The following is a 22234-nucleotide window of genomic DNA, read 5'->3' on the forward strand; positions in this document are numbered from 1 at the left end:
ACTTCAAGATCTAAGTGTAAAGACTTTCTGAATTGGACTCCAATAGCCCAGGAAATTAGACAAACATTCAACCATGGATCTCATGAAACTAAAAACCTACTGTACAGATAAGAAAATCATCAACAGATTCAATAGACAACCTTCATAATAGAAAATAATCTTTACAAGCTATACATCTAACAGTGATTTAATATCTAGTATATGCAAATAACTCAAAAAACTAAGCAATAAAAATCATGTAACTCACTGAAAATAAGGGACAAGGTATTGAACTGAGAGTTCACAAAAGAAGAAATACAAATGGCCAATAAACACCTAAAAATATGTTCAAAATCTTTAGCCATCAGGGAAATGCAAATTAAAATGACTGAGATTCCATCTCACTCCAGTCAGAATGCCTATCATCAAAAAAAAAAAAAAAATCAAATTCATCAATAAAGAAAATCAAGAGTCAAATTTGCAGGAAAATAGATAGACTTGAAAAAAATCATGCTAAGTGGAGCTTATACGGACTCAGAAAGACATGCCATACCTTCTCTCTCATATGTGGCTCCTAAATTAGAACACCTTAATTTGCTTTTGGGTTGTAGGAAGTATCCTCTCATCCTTCTCCTATTCTCATGCTAGTTATTTGCCAATACTACAGATACTTCCTACAACCCAAAAGCAAATTAAGGCAAGTGGAGAGACAGAGTACAGGGGGCTTAAGGATCTTGTGGGGGATGAGAGTAAGGGGGGATGGAGCAGGAACTGCAAAAATGTAATGACAGCATGAATCAGTACCATAGAAACCTTCCTCCTGGGTATCTAACTAAAAGATAATAACTCTTTTTAATTTTAAAAAATATATTTTATTTATTTACTTGAGAGAGAGAGAGAGAGAGAGGAAGGGGGAGAGAGAGGGAGAGAATGGGCACACCAGGGCTTCCAGCCCCTGCAAACAAACTCCAGATGCATGTGCCCTCTTGTGCATCTGGTTAACATGGGGCCTGGAGAGCTGAACTGGGATCCTTTGGCTTTGCAGGCAAATGCCTTAACTGCTAAGCCATCTTTCCAGCCCTCTTAATTTTTAAAAGTTTTATTTTCTTTATTTATTACAGAGAGAGAGAGGAAGATAGAGAGAGTGTGTATGAATGGACACTCCAAGGCCTGTAGCCACTGCAAACAAACTCCAGATGCATGTGCCACCATGTGCATCTTGCTTACATGGGACCTGAAGAATCAAACCTGAGTCCTTTTGCTTTGCAGCAAGCCTCTTAACCAGTAAGCCGTCTCTCCAGCCCTAAAAGATATAACTCTTAATAAGTGGGGGCAGGGAGGGAAATGGCAGAGAGGTGCCCTGTAGAAGGTGAGAAAGCTTAATCCTAAAACCATAGACTCTGGTTGGTAAATTTCTTTACCAGAAGTAGGTTACTCCCACAATGATCTGTTGATCAGCGAGATGCACGAAGTCCCCCAAACAATGTAGGCTATTTCCAAAACACCAGAGTTAACTGGTAAGACCCAATTGTTATAGATACCATAGGTTGCAAGCACGGAACAATGAGAGATCACACTGGGACTGAGGAAAAAGCCATATCACTAAAGATAGCCCTCAAAGTGTTATGTGAGCTTCTGGGAGGATAATGGTCACCAACAGCATAAACAAGTGGGAATCTTCGAGATATAAGATTGACCAGCCATGCAAAATGTACACATATGTACAATAATAGCACACAGGCTATGGAGGTAATCAATTGTTCTCCAGTTAGAATTGAGACCCACTAGGTGGGAGGGAATTCATACTTGTCACTGAGAAACAAGACAGAATTATGTGGATGGGAAGGTACATATTCTAACAACAAGTTCCCACTGTTCTTTGGTTAATATCAGAGGGTATCGCCCATCAAAAATCTTTGAAAACACTATGTTTACCTGCTTTGATTCATGCTACTCTAACTCTTGGTTAAAGGATCTGGTTTTTACAGATTTCAGCATAGTAGAAGGAGAAGAAATCCACTCCAAAGGCATAGTAGGCGTCTTCAACAAAATTACTATTATTGTTGTTTTGAGACAAGGTCTCATGTATCCCACAGTCTGGCCTCAAACTCACTGTTGTAGCCAAGGGGGATCTTGAACTTCTGATCCTCCTACCTATAGTTCCCAGGACTATAGATCTACATTATGGTGCCTGGTTTACAGTATCTGGATTTTTGGTTTGTGTTTCCGTTGTGTCAGTATGGTACAGACACTGCTCCATGACTATGCTTGCCCAGAGAACCATGAGCATATGCAAGTTGAGGGGGGTGGACGCACCAAGCTCGTTGAGGTAGCCACCATGTTTCCAGTCTGCAGGCAGAGTTCCTGTGCAGTCCACCACTGGGCCTCTTTTCCCTGGATTCAGATTTTTAAGATTCACAAATAGCTGGTTGTTTTTCGACTGTTAAAATCATAAACAGTAAACAATTTAATAAGAAAATGCATATGGCATAGCACAGTATATTAACTATTGGGGAAAAGCAAGTCCATGGTACATCAGAAGAATCTACTCTCAAATGATGCTGAACAAGGAAAAAGGTCACCACTTCTTGAGGTACAAAGCATATGTCCCAACTCTTCCCTCCACCACCCGAAGGCCTTTGTTTCATCCTGTCACCCTATGTCAATTAAACCTTATTTGGTCTTGATGCAAGAAATTTTGAAATGAAAAAAAAAATTCTAGGTCAAAGTTCTCTTATTAAAATTTGTAATAACCTGTGGGTCCTCAGTGACTAAGACATCTTCCTAGGCATACATATGAGATTAAGCTAAGAATCTGTACAAGAACAAATGGAATGATGAATATGACTCTGGAGAATGTGAAATACTGTTTAATTCTGCGGTACCATCATTAAAATCTAGCCCTATTTAAAAATAAGTGGATTATGTTAATTAACTTGCTATTGTTGTTCTACTTATTTTATTTTTCCTTATTGAGAGCTAGACAGTGGCAAACCAGACAATGGAGACTGAGGGACAGAATTTGGGTACAATTGGAAGGCAGAAATGCTTGGAGTTCAGAGCACTGTGGGAAGGATCTAGAGGTACAGGTAATTAGGAAAACGTTTTACACATGGCAGATTCTGCTGTAGGTGTTAGTATCTTTATTAATGTTATCATGAGAAATTATTGTTAAATCTCATGTAAAATTAGGAGCACTTTCTAAGAAGGTATAATAGAAGAGGCACAGAATGTGGGGGCAAGGAGTCCTTGCCTCATATAGCAGCTGCCTTCCCACTAGCTGGACAGCCATGTGGAAGAGACTGGAGCTCACTGTTGCTCAGCTTTTAGTTAAGATGCTTGGGATGGTTAGCTCTGTCAAGAGGATTGTTTGGAGGAGTCAACTGAACAATCAATTATGTGAAGTGCCTGGAGCAGCAGCAAACAGTAATCCTCATACATGTGTATTCCTTACCTTGCTCTTCTGCTCACCTTCTAAGACTTAGCCATTAGCTCTCACCTTGGTGATGGTCATTCTGTCCCTGTTGTTGACATGAGGAGATGTAATACACTGAGTAAGTGTGTGATAACTGGGATTGGTAAAGTAGTGGCTGTTGACATTTCCACCATTGCTATGGGGCAAGGTTTCTGCAAGAAAAGAAAGAGTTAAGATAGCATTAATCCATCCCCAAATCTATATGGAGAAAGGCAATCAAAATAACACAACAAATGTGAGGATTCACTACTGTTCAACCTACACAGAAAAGCCTCTCTAGAAGCAACAGAAACATGTTACTACCTCCATGGAAAGTATGAATGCATCCACAGACAAGTGCCCTTGGACTTGGGACTTGTAGGAGCTTGGGACTGCATAGGTTGTTTGGCATGCTTAAAAAAAAATACTTGTTTTGGGGTGGACAAAAGGCTTAGCAGTTAGTGCATTTTCCTGTGAAGCCAAAGGATCCAGGTCCGATTCCCCAGGACCCACATAAGCCAGATGAACAAGGGGCACATGCATCTGGAATGTATTTGCAGTGGCTAGAGGCCCTGGCATGCCCATTGTCTGTCTGTCTCTCTTCCCTCTCTCTCTCCTTGCAAATAAAGTTTAAAAAAAAACTTGTTTTCATGACAATAGTTCTCCACAGTAAATATACTCCTGTGTAAATTGCCTACTTTATATATTCTCCCAGAATCATATTTATAAGTATATAACCAGCCTGAAATCCTTCAGTAATTATTCCAGAATTAATAAGATTTTAAGAGGTTACCTCTTTTGCTGGTAGAATGTTATTACTTTTAATTTTATTTATTTTATAGGGACTTTAGACAGAAAGATTCAAAAGATCTTTCTTGCTGGGCATGGGGATGCATGCCTTTAATCCCAGTACTTGGGAGGCAAAGATAGGAGGATCACTGTGAGTTCAAGAATAGCCTGAGAATAAAGAGAAAATTCCAGGTCAGCCTGGGCTAGAGAGAGAACTGACCTCAAAATAATAATAATAATAATAATAATAATAATAATAATAATAATAATAACTTTCTTAAAGGACTGCCTTGGTTCATGTTAATAGGATAAAAAAAAGACAAAAACAAAACACAAAAAACCTGTCTTCTATATAACTAGGTTTTCTTCAGCTAATGACTCATGAAGGCATAAGGAGAGGCCAGAAGGTGCTGAAAAGAAGTACACAAGACCAAAGAATGAGGTCCAGGATGCTTCCCTGATGTGCTCCATGTCCTTGGGTCTTTGAATTCCTGCCCCTTCACATATGACAGAAGTAGGGCCTGGCTGCTCAGGAAAGCCTCTTCCTATAATGAATTCCATAAACCACCTCACAATGTAAAAGCCTCATAGATGCATACCTTTTATGACCCTGCAGTTACCTTGGGGAGAGTGGACAGAAAAGTGGACACATAGCCAATCAGTCAGTTTTAGAGGCAGATGAAGCTTAACATTACAAAGAGGAAGTACCTCTCCATGTTGTCATCCTACCTGCAACTGTGTAATCTGCATTGATGACCCGCATGGCTTGGGTGTAGGTCACTGCTGGCATGCTTGTCTCCTTCCCCTTCTGTTTGTGTCTGTAAATAACGAACAGTGCCAGGAGAAAGAGCACAACCAGGACAAGGATGATGATGCCCGCAATGGCCCCGATCTGGTAGGAATCTCCAGGAAGGGCAGTGCTGGTTCGGCTTAAACTGTTCAGATTGCCAACTATTATAACACCAGCTAGGATCAAGAAGGAAACAGACTTGAGTAAGGAGGGCAGTATGATAGATAAAGGTTTGATCTCTAATTAAAAAAAAAAAAACTCCCACTGTGCAAATGTCAGGATATTCAAGTTCATGAAATGTTAACTTGAAAACAAAATAGGAAAGAAAAACAAATATTCATTTTCAGATGCTGTTGGTTTGTCTCTTAGAAAGATGTTCAAAGCTCAAAAGACACTGAATTTGAATGAAGATTCAGGGATAAGGTTTTGAAGGTTCTCACATATTTCAAATTAAAAGACAGATTGGCAATTTTGCATAATTATCTGTTTTTTAACTGTGTGTGATATTTGTATGTGTTTACATATATGTGCATGTCTTTGTGTACACTGACAATTAATTCTGGATAATTATATGACTTTTTAAAAGTTTGTGTGTGTTGGGCCCTGAAAGTCCCAGGCGTGAGGCCTAGTGGAACTTCCTGAGCCTAGCTAAAGTTTGGTGATCAGCAAGACACCTAATGGCTTCTGGCCTGCTACTTCCACGCAGGAGTTGGAATTATCATTTCAATATTCACAGTTTACTATTGGCCCTTACCTTTCCCCCATCCTAAAATCCCTGCCTTCGTCCCCAACATCTTATAGGCAACTGCTTGTAACAATAAAGTGAGTTCCTGTGAGTTCCTGCTTCCAAAAGACACCCGACTCAGTGTGGTTTTTCTCCTGTGAATAGGAGAGGTTTTGAGTCATATGACGTCCACCCTTCTCCTCAACCCCTTGGGGGGAACCAGCAGGCCTGGTCCCTCCTCAGCACTACCTGCCCACCAGGGAGGAGCCTGGCATCTGGTGCCTAGCGTGGAGCTCTGGGAACCCGGCAGACTAGTGCCCCATGAGAGGTATTCATTGAGGAGGTCAATCGGTGTGCGAGTGAGCATATCCTCATGAGTTATGAGGCAGTCTTCATATTTAATGTGCTAAACTTTGCTTCTATAACCTGTACTTGTTTGTCAACATCTCTTCGTTCCCTTTCTCTTTCCCTTCACTTTCAGTTTGCTGGTGGCTTTTGTATTTCTGAACAAGGCCTATCAAGCTATATCTGAGGCTTTTGTATTTCTGAAGGCTTGTGTTTTTCCCTCTCTCTCTCTCTTGCTTGGGCCTGTGAAGGCAGGCCAGCTTTTTCTACCATTATGGAACTTCCTTCCCCTGGATCTGTAAGCTTCAATAAATATCCCTTCCTCCATAACTGTACCTGGACTGCAAGTTTATCTCAGCGAACCTGAAGCTGTCTGATAAGTGGGCTGAGATGAACCTGACCATGTGGATGTTGATCTTTTAGAACCTTTGTTTTGGAGGAATAGACATGGACTTGATGCTTGCAACTGAAGGAGTCTTCTGGAGTGGTAAGCCAAATTTTATGAACTATTCTTATGAGAGTCTGAGAATGCTAAATACAGACAACATTAAACTTCAAGGCTTGGCTTATGAGCTTTCTAAGGGAAAAGAAAGACTGCAGGGGACTTTGTTGGAACTGGGATACTGACATAAAGGCTGGCTGCATCCTGCTGCCCAGGCCCAAAGAGTTTAATCAAAGTTAAATTTCTAATGGGCTGGTTTGCCTAGCTAGAGATATTGGACTGAGAGATTTAAGATTTTTTGTTTGTTTGTTTTGGTTTTTCAAGGTAGGGTTTCACTCTAGCCCAGGCTAACTGGAATTCCCTATGGAGTCTCAGGGTGGCCTAAAACTCATGGTAATCCTCCTACCTCCGCCTCCTGAGTGCTAGGATTAAAGGCATGCACCACCATGCCTGGCTGAGATTTAAGATTTTAAGCTAAAAAACCTCAAACAAGTAAAAATTACAGGCACTAAGACTAAAAATGTTTACTCTGTGCCTTTATATGTTAAAAGTGTTTAACTTGTTTAATTTTACTGGTCTTAATATCTTAAATTGGTCAAGACTGGGGGGTTCTTTAAAATTAAACTGAGTACAATTTATATATAATGTGTGATGGTTATAAATCTATTGGGAGCCAGGGACAAAATGTGGTAATTTAAATAGATGGCCCCCCTCCTGGCAGCTTGTGCCTGGCCCTCCCCTACTGGGAGTTGGTGGGCAGTCCACCTCCTGGGTGACTGCCACGTGGCTCCCTTGGACTGACCCAGGTGGGGACAGGGAAGAAGTCCGCCCTCTCATGGTGACTGGGCTCACTGATATTTTTCTTTCAGTCGATACCTTTCCCCGCACCTGCTGGACATTGGAACATGCTGGAAAAAAATCTAAACAGGTCATTAGTCATATGCTTCAATGTTTTGCCACTTACAGGCTGCCTGATCAAATTAAAACAGATAATGGCCCCTGCTTCGTAAGCAAGACCTTTGTAGATTTTCTCCAGACCTGGAAAATCTCACATTCCACAGGCATCCCATACAACCCCGGGGCCAAGCTATTATTAAAAGATAAAATCAAACTCTTAAGTCTCAATTACAAAAACAAAAGGGGGAATCCTTACCCCCACAGACTAACTTTAAAAGGCATGATTTACCCTAAATATTTTAAAGTTTTCTAACAATTTATAATGTGTGATGGTTATAAATCTATTGGGCTCCAGGGGCGGAATGTGGTAATTTAAATAAATGGCCCCCAATATATTAAATTGTTTATTTGCTTGTAGTCTACATTCTACAGCCACCTGGCTGAAGTCATTGCCATTGTGTGGATCTTAAGGTGTGATAGTAGGTTTCAGATTTCAATCTAAAGATATACAAAGTGTGCCTAACAGGAGTTCCTGAAGTGTGCTGTGGCTTTTGGCTTTATGCTTGTACTTTTAATGTCTAACTATCCTTCATACTCACAGCTTTAAAGTAGCTCCTGAGAAAGTTGAAACTCTGCCTCCCTTTAAGATCTTGGGCTTGATCCTTATCCTAGATACAGTTTCATCTGTTAGATGCTCCATATACTAGGGTTGAAAGTTAGAACTTGTTTGGAGGGTCATATAGATTTTCAATGGGTTTGTGTTACTTCTAAAAAATATAATGACAGTCAACAGAATTGAGAAAATGAATTTAAGAGGTATTTGGCATAATAATAATATTTCCTTGGATCTGATTCAGTTTCATTCAGAGATTTTGTCTTTGCAAAATAATCATCTTACTTTTGATGCAGCTAAAGCTGCTGATGACTTAATATCTGCTTTTAAGTCTGCCTTGCCTGGATGGAATTCTCTCACTTCATGGATAGGAAGCTTTACTGCTACAGGTGTTTGTCTTTTGCTCATTCTGTGTCTGCTGCCCATACTTGTTAAATGTCTTTTGAGATCCATTATGGATATCCGTGCAGAAGTACATGGGATACAGCTATGGACCAACCTCGGTTTCCTGAGACCTTATCTTAAAGCCCCTGCAGAGGCTGGTAGTCAAAGATGTGTAAGATTCTCTTGACTTAGGTCAACCTAAGACAGGGCATGAATGATGGAATTCATGTACCGATGATGGGTAAGGCCTAAATATCACAGAGGACAACCTAAGACAGACACAGTCTTTCTGCACCGAGGCCCAGAAGGGCCTGGTTCATAAAAAAAAATAAAAATAAAAAAGGTAAAAGGAATTGTCTGGAGCCATTTGGCTGGCCTTGTATCCATAGCTCTGGGCCATTTGACAGCAAGACTTTAGCACCTACATGTAAGCAAGATTATACACATTCAATGTTACTGATAAGAGCTGGCCATTCCTTAAGATTTATGTTTGTATTGCTGAGATCAAAGGGTTTGTTTGTTTCCCAACCTTGGGAAAATCTTTTGTACTGAAAAGTGATTAAAGTGCAAAAACTCTGCAACAGAAAGGAGGGTTTTGATAGAAACTTGTGTGAAGCTTATAAAATTTTTGTCCACAGAAAAACTTTTTAAAAAGAAAAAGACCCATTTGGGTACCAGCAAGAGACCTAAAATACCTGGGCCTCCCCAGCTGCTTGCAGTACAATTGCTCAGCCACCTTCCCCATCCCCGTCCAGCTTTTCCCAATGCTTCCTCTACTTGCATTTGGGCCCCGCCTTCCCCTAATAATTCCAGTATAGATGTGGGGTACATTCATCCTTCCTTATGTACTTTTAACACAATGCTGCCCACCTTCTGGAATGGTTTATGTTTGTGGAGGTGGGATGGTCTATAACTTTCTGCCCACCAGTTGGATGGGCCTTTGTGCCCCAGCCACCTTAATCCCAGATGTAGATATCATTCCTGGAAGCTAGATTCCCTGCCTGAGGTAGTCCTACAAAACAGGAGGAGACTAAACCTACTAATGGCCAAAAAGGGAGGCATATGCTTGTTTCTATAGGAAAAATGCTGCTTTTATGCCAATAAATCAGGAATCATCCAGGACAAGATTAAGAGGCTCCAGGAAGACTTGAAGAGGAGGTGATGTGACCCCCAGGACAGCCCACTGTGGATGGGCTTCTTACCCTACCTCCTCCCTTATCTTAGGCCCCTCCTTCCCCTCCTCCTTATCCTGTCAGGCCTTGTGTAATAAACAAAATTACACAATTCATTCACCAGCGGCTAGAGGCAATAAAACTCCATCAGGTTGAGATACATTACCACAGGCTGGCAACTCAGGAATTAAGTTCCTCAGATGACCCACTGCCACCTCCTCTGCCCTCCATGTGACCAATGAAGGGTAAGATCTCAGACTGACTGAGACAACCTAAGACAGGCCATGGAGTGGGTTCTCAGTGAACTAAACACCTGGTACCCAGTGACGGGTAAGATCCCCAGAGAGGAACAACCTAAGACAGGGGCCATGGTGACTAATGCTCTTACAAAAACAAAAGGGAGAGATGTTGGGCCCTGAAAGGCCCAGGCATGAGGCCTAGTGGAACTTCCTGAGCCTAGCTAAAGTTTGGTGCTCTGCCTGGGACTCAGCAAGATGCCTAATGGCTTCTGGCCTGCTGCTTCTGTGCAGGAGTTAGAATTATCATTTCAATAGTCACATTTTACTAATGGCCCTTACCTTTCTCTCCATCCTAAAGTCCCCACCTTCATCCCCAACATCTTATAGGCAACTGCTTGTAACAATAAAGTGAGTTCCTGTGAGTTCCTGCTTCCAAAAGACACCCGACTCAGTGTGGTTTTTCTCCTGTGAATAGGAGAGGTTTTGAGTTGTATGACACTTTCCCTCTTCTTCAACCCATTGGGAGGAACCAGCAGGCCTGGTCCTTCCTCAGCACTACCTGCCTGCATGCGGACCCCAGCATGTGTGTGCCATCTTACATTCCCACCAACAGTGGATGAGGATTCCTGTTTCTCCACATCCTCGCCAGCATTTATTTTCATTTGATTTTTTTGATGTTTGATGTTCTCAGGACTGGGGTAAGGTGGAATCTCATAGTTGTTTTAATTTGCATTTCCCTGATGATTAGGGATGGTGAACATTTTCTTAAGTGTGTGTTTGGCATTTGTATTTCTTTCTCTGTGAATTGCCTGTCCAGCTCTTTGCCCCATTTTGTAAGTGGGTTTTTAGACTTTTTATTGTTTAGGTTTTTGAGTTCTTTGTAGATTCTAGAGATTAGGCCTCTGTCAGTTGGATATTCAGGAAATATTTTCTCCCATTCTGTGGGTTATCTATTGGCTTTGTTTATTGTATACTTGTCTGTAAAGAAACTCTTCAACTTCATGTGATCCCATTGGTTGAGTGACTGTTTAGGGTCATGTGCAACCACTTTGGAAAGCAATATGGAGACTCCTAAAAAATCTGACTATGGGGCTGGAGAGATGGCTTAGCAGTTAAGTGCTTGCCTAAGGACCCCAGTTCAAGGCTTGATTCTCCAGGACCCACATTAGCTAGATGCACAAGGGGCTTCACACATCTGGAGTTCATTTGCAGTGACTGGAAGCCCTGGTGCGCCCATTCTCTCTCTCTCATCTGCCTCTTTCTCTCTCTGTCACTCTAAAATAAATAAATAAAAATGAACAACAACAACAAAAAAGCTGACTATAGAGTTACCAACAGATCCACTTGTTCCCTTACTGGTCATGTACCCTAAAACCTTTAGACCTCAGTCCAGAGAGATTTGCTCGGTCATGTTTATAGTGGCTAAATTCATAACAGCTATGAGCTGGAATCAACCCAGATGTCCATCACTAGAAGAATGGATACCTAAGATGTGGTATATCTACACAATGGAATTCTACACAGCAGTAAGAAAAAATGACACAATGAAATTTGAAGAAAAATGGTTAACCCTGGAACAGATCATTCTCAGTGAACTTACCCAATCACAGAAAGATAATCGCCGCATAGTCTCACTCATCTATAGCACCTAACTGGAATCAACCCAAGATGCTGACATACCCAACAAGCATCTCGAGGACTAAACTATAGGATGGGTGGGGAGGGAGAGGAGGGAGGGGAGGGAAAGGAAGAGGGTGGGGGGACACAAATTTAGACCCAAATGGCAATGGTGCCATAAAATTTTATATCCTAAAAGGCAGATGAAATAGTTGAACCTTCACCAGGCCCTTAGAGGGAACACCTGAGCCACAAGGCACTGGATAGGGTACGCTAAAGACTGACCTTAATCTTCTACAGCTTCTCTCTCACTCTCTCTCTTCTATCTCTTTTGTATTAGTTATCTTTTTCTTCCTTCTCTTAGTGGGCACTGACCAGGAACTCCCAGTACCAACATGTGGCTATCATCCACAATGAACTTTTAATCAGAGATACCTACAAGTTTTCCTAAAAGAAAGACAGATTTCTGTCAGAGTACTTGATGACCCACCAAAAGTTAGTGGTAAGACCCTACTGCTGAAGTCACCATATGCTACTGACACGTAAAATGGAATGGCATGGCTGGAGGAGAGTCAGTCCCCAGATAGCACCTCTAGTGCCAGAAGATGCTACATGGGCGACTGGGGGAAAAATGACCAATATCTGTCCAAGTAACTCATGGTATAACCTACTTTGTAGCAAATAACCTGTCGTGATGCTCACACAAGTGCAATAGTGGTGCACAGCCATGGTGAGAAACCAACTGCTCTTAATTTGGCTAACTAATCCACTCAGTGGAACAGGACCTATAGCTGGAGCTGGGAAACAAGTCATAACCATATCCAAACATGAGCCCACTCTCCATTATCAAACTATTAACAATCATGGGCTACAAGAGTGCCTACATTTATTAAATTCTCTATAAAAAAAATAAGGGTTATCCCATTTGTCTGGTGATAGCTTTACTTTCTGTTGGTGAATCTGCTTCTTTTTTTCAGAGAAACACAGATCCTAAGGAGAGAATCACCCCATCATACCTCAAAAGGGCCCCAGCTGAAACTAAGAATAATTGGCAAAACAAGCAAGGGTGCTGTTTTCTTGGTGAACTGGGTATCAGCACAAGGGTGAAGGAGATTAATACAGAGAACAATCTACTCCTACCAAATCAGATATCCAGAGACACAGAGACTCCCAACACCTCATCATTGAAGCAGACCCAAAGTGAACCCAACATGGCTTAGGGAAATTTTGCTGAAGAGGGGTGGGAAAGAATGTCAGAGCCACACATTGGGTCACGATACTCAGACATTTCTCCTACCCATAACTGTGGGCTAACTCCACAATGCATGACCCATATACTTCAACAAGGAGGGCCCAGGGGGAACGGGTAGGATATGGACAAGCCTAACAATGGTACCAACTTGACTGTATTCACTGAGTACAAAAAGAATTAATAAAAAATAAATTAATTAATAAAAAAGAAAAAAGTTTGTGTGTGTTTGTAACAAATATGTGTGTGTTTGTGTGTGAGAGCACAGATACATACATGCCACATCATGTATGTGGTGACCAGAGGACAACCTCAGATGTCTGCCCTTGCTTTCTACCTTGCTTAAGGCAGGGTCTCTTGTTCACTGCTGCTTATACCAAGGTGACTAGCCCATGAGCTTGGATTTCTCCTGACTCTGCTTCTCATCTCACCAGCAGGAGGGCTGGGATTACAGACTCCCCTCTGAGTCTGGCTTTAAGTGAACTCTGGGGATCCAGGTTCACAGCAAGTGCTTTTACCCACTAAGCCATTCCCCATCCCTAATTATCTGATTTTTGTTTGTATATTGTCTAGTACTGAGCTGATAGAGGAATAAAAGCCAAATGCCTTACTGACTAACTTAATCTTTCACTTATCCTTAGCATTTCTTACTTTCTTTTCCTGTTTTTTTTTTTTTTTTGTCAGGGACTTATTCTATTAGCCCAAGCTGTCTTGGAACTAATTCTATGGTACAGGTTGTGTTTGAACCCACAGTAATTTTCCTACCTCACCCTGCTAAGTGCTATGATTACAGGTGTGGCATACCAATACTAAGAGTAATTTGCCTTGTAAGCAAGAATAATTCCATTACAAACTTAGTTTAATGAACCTTTTGCCTCAGGAGATACTGTTATATGAAAATTATGTTCTATGACAGAACCATTTCTCTTGGTTGTACCTAGTAACATCACCCTATACTCTTATTCATTAAACTCAAAATTCAGCTCCACCTAGATCGCTCTTGTGGTCCATCAAGTGAAAAATCTAGTGTTGAAAGTTCAAGAAACTGGGCATCAGAAATAGGACTCAGATTCCCCAAACTTTCCTTTCAATGAAATTTCTTTTAAGATGAAGTTTCAAAATCAAGGAGCTCCTTTCAGGTAAACAAATGCTTCTATACTCTGAAGAGTCGATGCTGACAGTCCTTCTTATGAAACAGTCTAAAGACCCAGGCGTGATGGCACACACTTTGTCGTCCCAACACTCAGGAGACTGACGTAGATGATCAGGGTGGGAGACCAGCTTTTGGGCTGCATAGCAAGACCTTGTCTCAAAAAACAAAAAAAATGACAAAACAAAAACAAACATTCTGCATCCAAACCCAGAGAGCTAGGGCTGTTGAAGTATATAATCACATGTAAATTATGAGTATACAAAAGGTATTTTGTGAAAGAAACTAAATATTGCAAATATGAATATATGCATGGTCCAACTATAATACTTTATGCATTGCCCAGTCTCTCACAGTCCATCTGCTAAATGCCACCTGAAAGACAGCATTCTGGGAGCAAAGGCTTCCAGGAAGGTGTCTGAGAATCATTAGAAGCACTTTCTCAAAGGACTGACCACCCTTGACTCAGAACTGCCCAAGTGCCCAGTGAGACTCTGTGGCAAGTGTTCCCAGGTGGCTATGATATGCTCCCTTGTTTAATAAAAAAGTGAGCATACATTTCTTAAAAAGTTAAACATATGCCTATTTTTCAACTCAGTTATTTCTATTTCTGATTATTTACCCAAAAGAAATAAAAGCACATGCCATACATGCTATTGTTCAAAGTAGCTTGATCTGCAATGTCCCTAAACTAGAAACAGTCTCAACAACCACAAATTATACTATCCCCATTCAACCAAATACTACTCAGCAGCAAAGAGAACTGACACATACAAGTTACGGTTTAACTTCAGAATATATATGCTGAGTAAACAAAGCCAGACATAAAATTAGCACAATATTACTACTTTTATATGAAATTCCAGAAAATGCAAATAGTGACAGAAAGATCAATGACTACTTGCAATTTCAGAGTTGGTAGAAGAAAGGGCACGAGGAAACAAACATGGGATGATGGATCTTGTCTTTGTTGTGATGGCTTGGCAGGTGCATTCATATTTTATCAATAATTTAATCATTTTTGGCTCTCTATGTTAATTATAACCCAGTAAATATGAAAAAATAATACTGGTTCAATAGAATGTTCATGAGCTATTGAATAATAAAGACTTAGCATAAAAAGAAGTGATATTCTATATATTACCCATGTGTCCTTGGTTTCTTTAGCCATTGGACAGAAAAAGGCAGGCATCCATCTAGCAACTAAATGAAAATCCAATTATGCCTTGAAAGTTTTAAATTTGATTACATATATTATTTAATTTTTATTTATACATTTGAGAGTGAGACACAGAGAAAGAGAGAGAATGAGCATGCCTCCAGCCACTGTAAATAACTCCAGATGCATGCACCACCTTGTGCATCTGGCTTAAATAGGTCCTGGGGAATTGAACCTGAGTCCTTAGACTTCACAGGCAGGTGCCTTAACCACTAAGCCATCTCTCCAGCCCCCTTGCAAGTTTAATGAGGATTATCCAGTGTAAACCAAGTGAAAACACTTAACAGTAGTTATACATGGTGGCCATACAATAAAGGGTTGTAGTATTGTTTACTACTACTCTACCTTGATCACATCGTGCCCCTTTCCATCCTGGGCTGCAGTAACAGGTCCCGGTGATGTGGTCACAGGTAGAGTTGTTCAGACAATCACATATCTGGCGACAGCCATAGCCATATGTTCCAGCCGGGCACTCTAGGAGGATATGAAATCAATGCAGATTCTGCAGTCTTGGGGACTCAAGGCAAGGCTATTTCTTCCTATATGCCTGTGAAAGTTGGGAGGTGAGCCCCTCTCAGGGGCATCTAGTTCTGACAAACTTACACCATCCAAAGTGTCCAAAACTGAACAGCATACCCTGAGCCACAGTGAGACACACAGTCCAGGATTCCCAGAGCGAGAGACTGAGCCACTCAACATTATAGTTCCTGACAGTTTTAGATACTTAATACCCACTTTCCTGATGTATATGCAAAGGGTCTCTGGGAGTCATATGGAACAGTTGCTGAGAGCGATGAGCAATTTGAAATGACTCCTGCAGTCAAAGTTGTGGGTTGGTAGGAGATGAGACTGAAAAGTATAAACTTCCTTGAGAACTTGCTTAGTTTACTGTAGGCTCAGATGTCCTTTAAAAGACCTAGTTTCACTTAGATTACCTAGGAATCAAAGAAGTCTGAGTAATTTTCTTGGTAAGGACTTCATTATAGAGTGGTTCAAACTTTGGCCTTGCAGGTTGAAGCCTCAGAAATTAGAGTAGTAGGATTCTGATGATGTGCTATAACAAGAGTTGAGCCTGAATTTAAAAGATTAGTATAGGAATGCTAAGCCTGAAAATTGTCATGGCAAAGTAGGTCTTCACTTTGAGTGAACAGCAGGGGGCAATGTGCTGTCAGTATCAGAGTTCTTTGGCCAAAATCAGGGCTTCTGTTTACAATGGTATTGGGAGAAATCTTCAGAAACATAGACATTTTAATTTGATGTTTAGAGTAATCATGGAAGTACTTAAGAGGTTTTTACTTAATAATACCTTAACCAATGCTCTCTTATTTAAGTGCAAGTTAGTTTAGAGCCCATTCCGATTTCTACTCCCATGTTTAGATAACTGTGCACAGACACTTCTTAAATATACAGAAAGAGCTGTGCATGTCGTGGTGTAACTCAGTACCTGTGTTATGACTAACTGAAATAGCACTGTGAAACCAAAACTGTCCCATCTTTGCTTGAGCTGGTTCCTGGATGTCTCCTGCTGCATTTGCCAGAGGGTGGCAATATGTGCTAGGGATTAGCACATCCAATAGAGACTTTCTGGCTGCTCAGGGGTTGTTAGGTGTTGGAGTAGTGGAGAAAGATGTTTCATTGCTAACATCCTGCCCTGCTGACGCTGTTTCTACAGCCATGTCATCTTTAAAGCAACCTTCCCAATATGACACCCTCTGGTCACTGGGGATTATCCACTTTGTCCTGCCTCAGGGCTTTTACTATCAGAAAATATAACTCACACAGCCCTTAGTCCTGACTTATTTATCTTCAGAGGAAAGGAATGATGCACTCATTTGATCGATAAACTCAATTCAAGGCTAATGTTCTTGTAACAATGAGCAGATGCATAGCTCATGGGATGGAAATGGAAAAGTAAGGATGGGTGATTACAAAAGTATATTCTCCTGGAATTGGACTAATAAAACACTTTTATAGGTAGCTTTTTAGTTTGAAGGTTAAGACTGAGATCAGCTATTAGTGGGAACAGTACAAAAGGTTCTCAAAAGGGGGCCAGCATTTCCCTGTATTTATTCTAACATCAGTTACTGGAGCTGACCTTGGGTACCAGCCATTCTCCAATTCATCCTAGCCATGAAGAAAGATATACTGTCTCTGTTAAGCCTCTGAACAGCCATGTTCATAAAATAAGAGAGAAAGAGAGAGGGAGATGCAGGAAGAACCTAAAGATACCTTGAATTTTGTATTCACTCTTACAGTCTCCTCCCCCACCTAGAGAAAAAGAACTGGAAGGAAAGGCAGCCAGCAATGATTCTGGGAGGTGGGTTTCTAAGATAGGAAATCAACTGTGTTGGTAGCTAACCAGCCATCTACTCAAAAAACTCAAAAATTGCCACAATTCTGCCTAGATATTTTTCAAGCATATAGGAAAGTTGTTTCCAGTTGCCATGTGACACCATGATCTCATACTCACTCTGCTCACAGTGCCTCCCCATGAATCCAGTGCGGCACGTACACTGCCCAGAGATATGGTCGCAATCTGCTCCATTTTGACACTGGCATATTAATGCACAGTCTTTGCCATAGAAGCCCAAGGGACATCCTGTGGCAGGAGGAAGGACAATGGGAATCAATAGGCTGCTGAGAAGAAACACAGATCCTGCCTCTAACATACCTGTGTTTGAACTTGAAGGATGCTGATCTATTCAGGAATAAAGACAATAGTGTATATCTCAGCTTGTCACAGGGGCTACTTAGGGATATTATATTATTTATTTATATATTTATTTATTCATTTGCAAGCAGAGAGAGAGAATGGGCACACCAAGGCCACTAGCTACTGAAAATGAACTTCAGATGCATGCACCACTTTGTGCACCTGGCTTTCCATGGATACTAGGGAATCAAACCTGGGTTTTTGGCCTTTGCAGACAAGTGCCTTAATCACTGAGCCATCTCTCCAGCCCCCATAGAGCTACTTAGAGATCCCAAATTCAAGCTCTTGCAAAGAGATTGTAACTGACAAGCAGTAGGCAGACTAATTCTACGCCTGTGAGTATGACCATTACTGGTGGCCCTGGAGGAAAGACTAATGTCTTCCAACAAAGCATCCTTTAAAGGTTATAAAATGTGGGGAAATTACTGTCATTGTTCACTAAGTTACTAGAATTCTGGAATTAAATTTGTGGTTGTAACTACATTATTATAGATTTTTTGTTTGTTTGTTTTTCAAGGTAGGTTCTCACTCTAGCCTAGGCTGACCTGCAATTCACTATGTAGTCTCATAGTGGCCTCTAAATCTCAGTGGTCCTCTTACCTTTGCCTCCCAAGTGCTGGGATTAAAGGCGTGCACCACCACACCCAGCTTGTTTTTCTCCTTTTAATTGAAAGCAAGAGTGTAATTTTTTCCCTAGGTTGTGAGTCTGAGAAATACTTGAATATTATATCTTCTGATGCTAAAAGCCTCACGGAAAAGCATATAGGTCAGTATTGGATACAGAATGGGAAAGCAGCAAAACTAGAGCAGTGGTTTACCAAATACAACACTGGGCTGGCATTACCATGAACTGACAGAAATACAAATTATTAGGTGCCAGTCCAGATGCAGCTGAGTCAGAAACTCTGGAAGGTGGGCCTAGCACTTTGGGTTTATTGATTCTTCTAGGTGCTTATGAACCTTGCTAGAGTTTGTGAACGACTAACCCTCATCTTTTCCATGAGCACACAGTAAGTTAAGTAGTGATGAGCTATTTTCACTAGTCTCTATTTTTTTTTTTTTTTTTTTTGAAGTAGGGTTTCACTCTAGTCCAGGCTGACCTGGAATTCACTGTATTCTCAGGGTGACCTTGAACTCACAATGATCCTCCTACCTCTGCCTCCCAAGTGCTTCACTAGTCTCTTTTACTCACCCTAAAGTTTGTACAACTGGAATAAGTGAGTCTGGTCTACATGAACAGACTGGTTAAAGAAAACAAGAGAAATAAATTACACATTGGCACACAAAACATTGCTCTACCTCAGTTCCCTGACAACCTATATGCAGAATTCTGAGAGTGGGGGAGCTCTTAACCACTTAGAGAAATTTAGATATCTGGAGGTTATTAGATAGATGGCATGTGCCTGCTGGCAGCCATGTTGAATTCAGGTGGTGTGTGCAAACAGGGTGGCTATTTTCTCCTTGGGTGTGGTACCCCCTTGGTGAGCTTCTTGCTTACTCTGAGTGCAGTAGAGCCCCGTCCAGCCAGGAGTGCATTTACATTCCCCATCGTAGGCACTGCAGAAGGCTCCATTGTGGCAGTTGCAAGTATGGATACAGTTTGGACCCCAGTGGGCAGGCGGACAGGCTGAAACCACAGAAGCATGAAGAGGTGAGTTAAGAGTCCCGGGCCTAGCACCAAGCAGAAAGCTTTCCATCCACCCTCCTCCAACCTCCTTGCATTGATATGTTAGCAGTATACAAGAAAGCAACATGTCAGCAGTTTAGTACAGAGACCCCAAATTCAAATCATAACCCACAAAAATGACCAACATTACTCACATACATGTTTTTTACACCCACAGAGTAAAAGGATAGCAAGAATCACCTCAAGTTTATAGATCCCATTATTAAGCAAATCATATTCAACATTTATTGTTCTAGACCCAAGGGAGAGTAGAACATCAGTTTAAGACACCTTCTCTGAATGCTTCCATTTTAGCAAGGTAGCAAAACCAACCAGCCAACGGAAATGCAATGGCAACAAGTGCTATGGAAGAATAAGCTGAAGTGAAGATCGTCATCTTTGTCCCTCTCACTTCTAAAGAGAGTTACTCTTTCTTTAAAAATGGCATTTCTAGGGCTGGAGAAATGGCTTAGAAGTTAAGGTGTTTGCGTGCAAAATGTAATGACCCAGGTGATACAGGTTTGATTCCCCAGTACCCATGTAAAGCCAGATGCACACAGTGGCACATCCATCATATCTAGAGTTCGTTTGCAGTAGCTAGAGTCTCTCTCTCTCTCTCCTTGTAACTAAATTAATATTTTTTAAAAGCCTCTCCGTGGAGGAGATAGTGAGCAAAGATCAGTTAGAAAAGATTTGTCTTGGAGACCTCAAGCCTTTGATGACCACATTCTGTACTTGTCACTACACTTAAGAGCTGTCTCTGAAGCATCATTGTATTTCTGCTCCTCAGCTAGGTGTAATAATTGGTTTATTCATAGAATAATGATTAGAGGAAGTAGGAGACAATTAAACTAAATCATTAGAGGTCGCTATTAGTCGGAGAGCAACTAGAAAGACAAAGTTTCTGTGAAATAATCATATAAGATCATGGAATAAAATAATTTGATTAACAATAAAACCTTCTTTTATTCATACAAACACTTTAGGAATATTTGTGTTAATGAAGGACTATTAATAGTTTCTGTTTATCCAGTTCAGGATATGGAACAATAAAGAAAATAAATAAATCTATTTAAAATAGATTTTAAAATGAAAAAAATCAGGTCAGGCATGATGGCACACACCTTTAATCCCAGTACTAGGGAGACCAAGATATGAGGCCTGCTGTGAGTTTGAGGACACTCTGAGACTACATAGTGAATTCTAGGTCAGCCTGAGCTAGAGCGAGGCCCTACCAAAAAAAAAAAAAAGAAAGAAAGAAAGAAAGGAATACCATTTTTACTCAAGAGAGCAAGAAAAAAATAATAGTTGACATCCCAGGTTTATGGTAAATATTAGAATGGGTCTCTCCATTTTATAAGTGAAGAAAGTTTGGTTCAAAAAGAATAAGGATATGTCCAAGGTCACACAGATTCATAATAATGTTTACAATTTGCTAGATAAGTATAGCTATCATTAAGGCCACAGCAGGACTCAAAGTGAAAACAATAAAGCATTTATTCATGTCATGTGATACTGAGGTAGCACTTTTTATCCAAAACAAACTACTTATTAAATGATGCTGAATAAACGTTTGTAAACCCCTTTATGCTCAGAGCAAGTTTTTTTTTTTTTTGAGGCAAGCCCAACATGCTGTCCCCCTTTTTATGAGCAGGAATGAAAGAGAGAGAACTGGCATGCCAGGGCCTCCAGCCACTACAATCGAACTCCAGACATGTGTGCCACCTTATGTACATGTACAACCTTGTGTTCTTGTGCCACCTGTACATCTGGCTTACATGGGACCTAGAAAGTTGAACATGGGTCCTCAGGCTTCACAGGTAAGTGCTTTAACTGCTAAGCCATCTCCCCAGCCCCCATAGCAAGGTTTTGGAGGTAGCCCACATTTTTTGATGATCAGAGAATGGGAATAATGGTCAATCACTTATCTTCCACATTCCCAAAGTGAAAGTATAGAGACAGTCCTCTAAAAAGTCATTTTACTAAGGATGCCTGCCCATTTAAATGTACCCTTTTGGTTTTTTCCAAGACTGTTTTCATGGTGAAGGGTTTTTCTATTTTTAGACTGGCTGACAATCAGCCAAGAATAAATATGGAGATGGTTCCACAGAGTCCATAAGAGGATCAGTGAAGTCAATGATCCCCATGAGAAAGAAGCAAAAGCTTTTGCCAAATAAACTGGCTTCCTTTGGAGTGAGCATGGGATAGGCCACAGCATTGTCTCCACTCACAGTGGTGTTCTCATTTTTGTTTCTCAAGTACATTCCTCCTCCAATGAGGAAGTGATCAGCTTCCAGAATAATGAGTACTTTATAAAGGAGCAAATGTTATTGCAATGATATTGGGTCTTCTTTTGCCTTCACAAGCCCTGCAATTTAATTTAAATACCTATTTCTTAACCTGTCCATATGGTAACCTGCACCAACCAATCAGAGTGAGTTCCTACCCTAATTCATGTAAATTTGAATAGACTTCAGCTACCTCTGAAATAACATCTTCCAAACACAGTATCAAGTTAGGTCACCAAAGCCCTCCTTATTTAAAAAATCAGGTACAGCCTAAACTACTGAAAAAAATTAACATTTTATCAAAAAAAACTTCAGACAAAAATATATTACTTACTAAGTAATATTTACAGATTGCTAGTAACTGTAGTCTGTAGTCTGAATTTAGTGGCTAATAAGCCTCCATATACAATCAGGAAATATTCCCACTTTTATCTATCTCATGTGTGTGATAGGTTGATTCAATATGAACTAAGCATGTGCCATGAAAGTTGAAATGCATGGAAG

At 40.7% G+C, this 22234-nt stretch overlaps 1 protein-coding gene across 1 annotated transcript in view; it reads right to left on the reverse strand.

Moving 5' to 3' along the window:
• Megf10 (multiple EGF like domains 10) overlaps positions 1–22234 on the reverse strand; it is a 215192-nt gene that overhangs the window by 11898 nt on the left and 181060 nt on the right. Inside the window, exons 17-22 of the mRNA XM_045131157.1 lie at positions 19275–19403; positions 17534–17662; positions 15409–15537; positions 4952–5188; positions 3479–3606; positions 2296–2419 (exon numbers count right to left, since the gene is read on the reverse strand). Of these exons, the coding sequence (XP_044987092.1) occupies positions 2296–2419; positions 3479–3606; positions 4952–5188; positions 15409–15537; positions 17534–17662; positions 19275–19403 (876 nt within the window). The remainder of the gene's footprint in view (positions 1–2295; positions 2420–3478; positions 3607–4951; positions 5189–15408; positions 15538–17533; positions 17663–19274; positions 19404–22234) is intronic.

Source organism: Jaculus jaculus, chromosome 12 (genome assembly GCF_020740685.1).
Source record: "Jaculus jaculus isolate mJacJac1 chromosome 12, mJacJac1.mat.Y.cur, whole genome shotgun sequence".
NCBI classification, from domain to species: Eukaryota; Metazoa; Chordata; class Mammalia; order Rodentia; family Dipodidae; genus Jaculus; species Jaculus jaculus.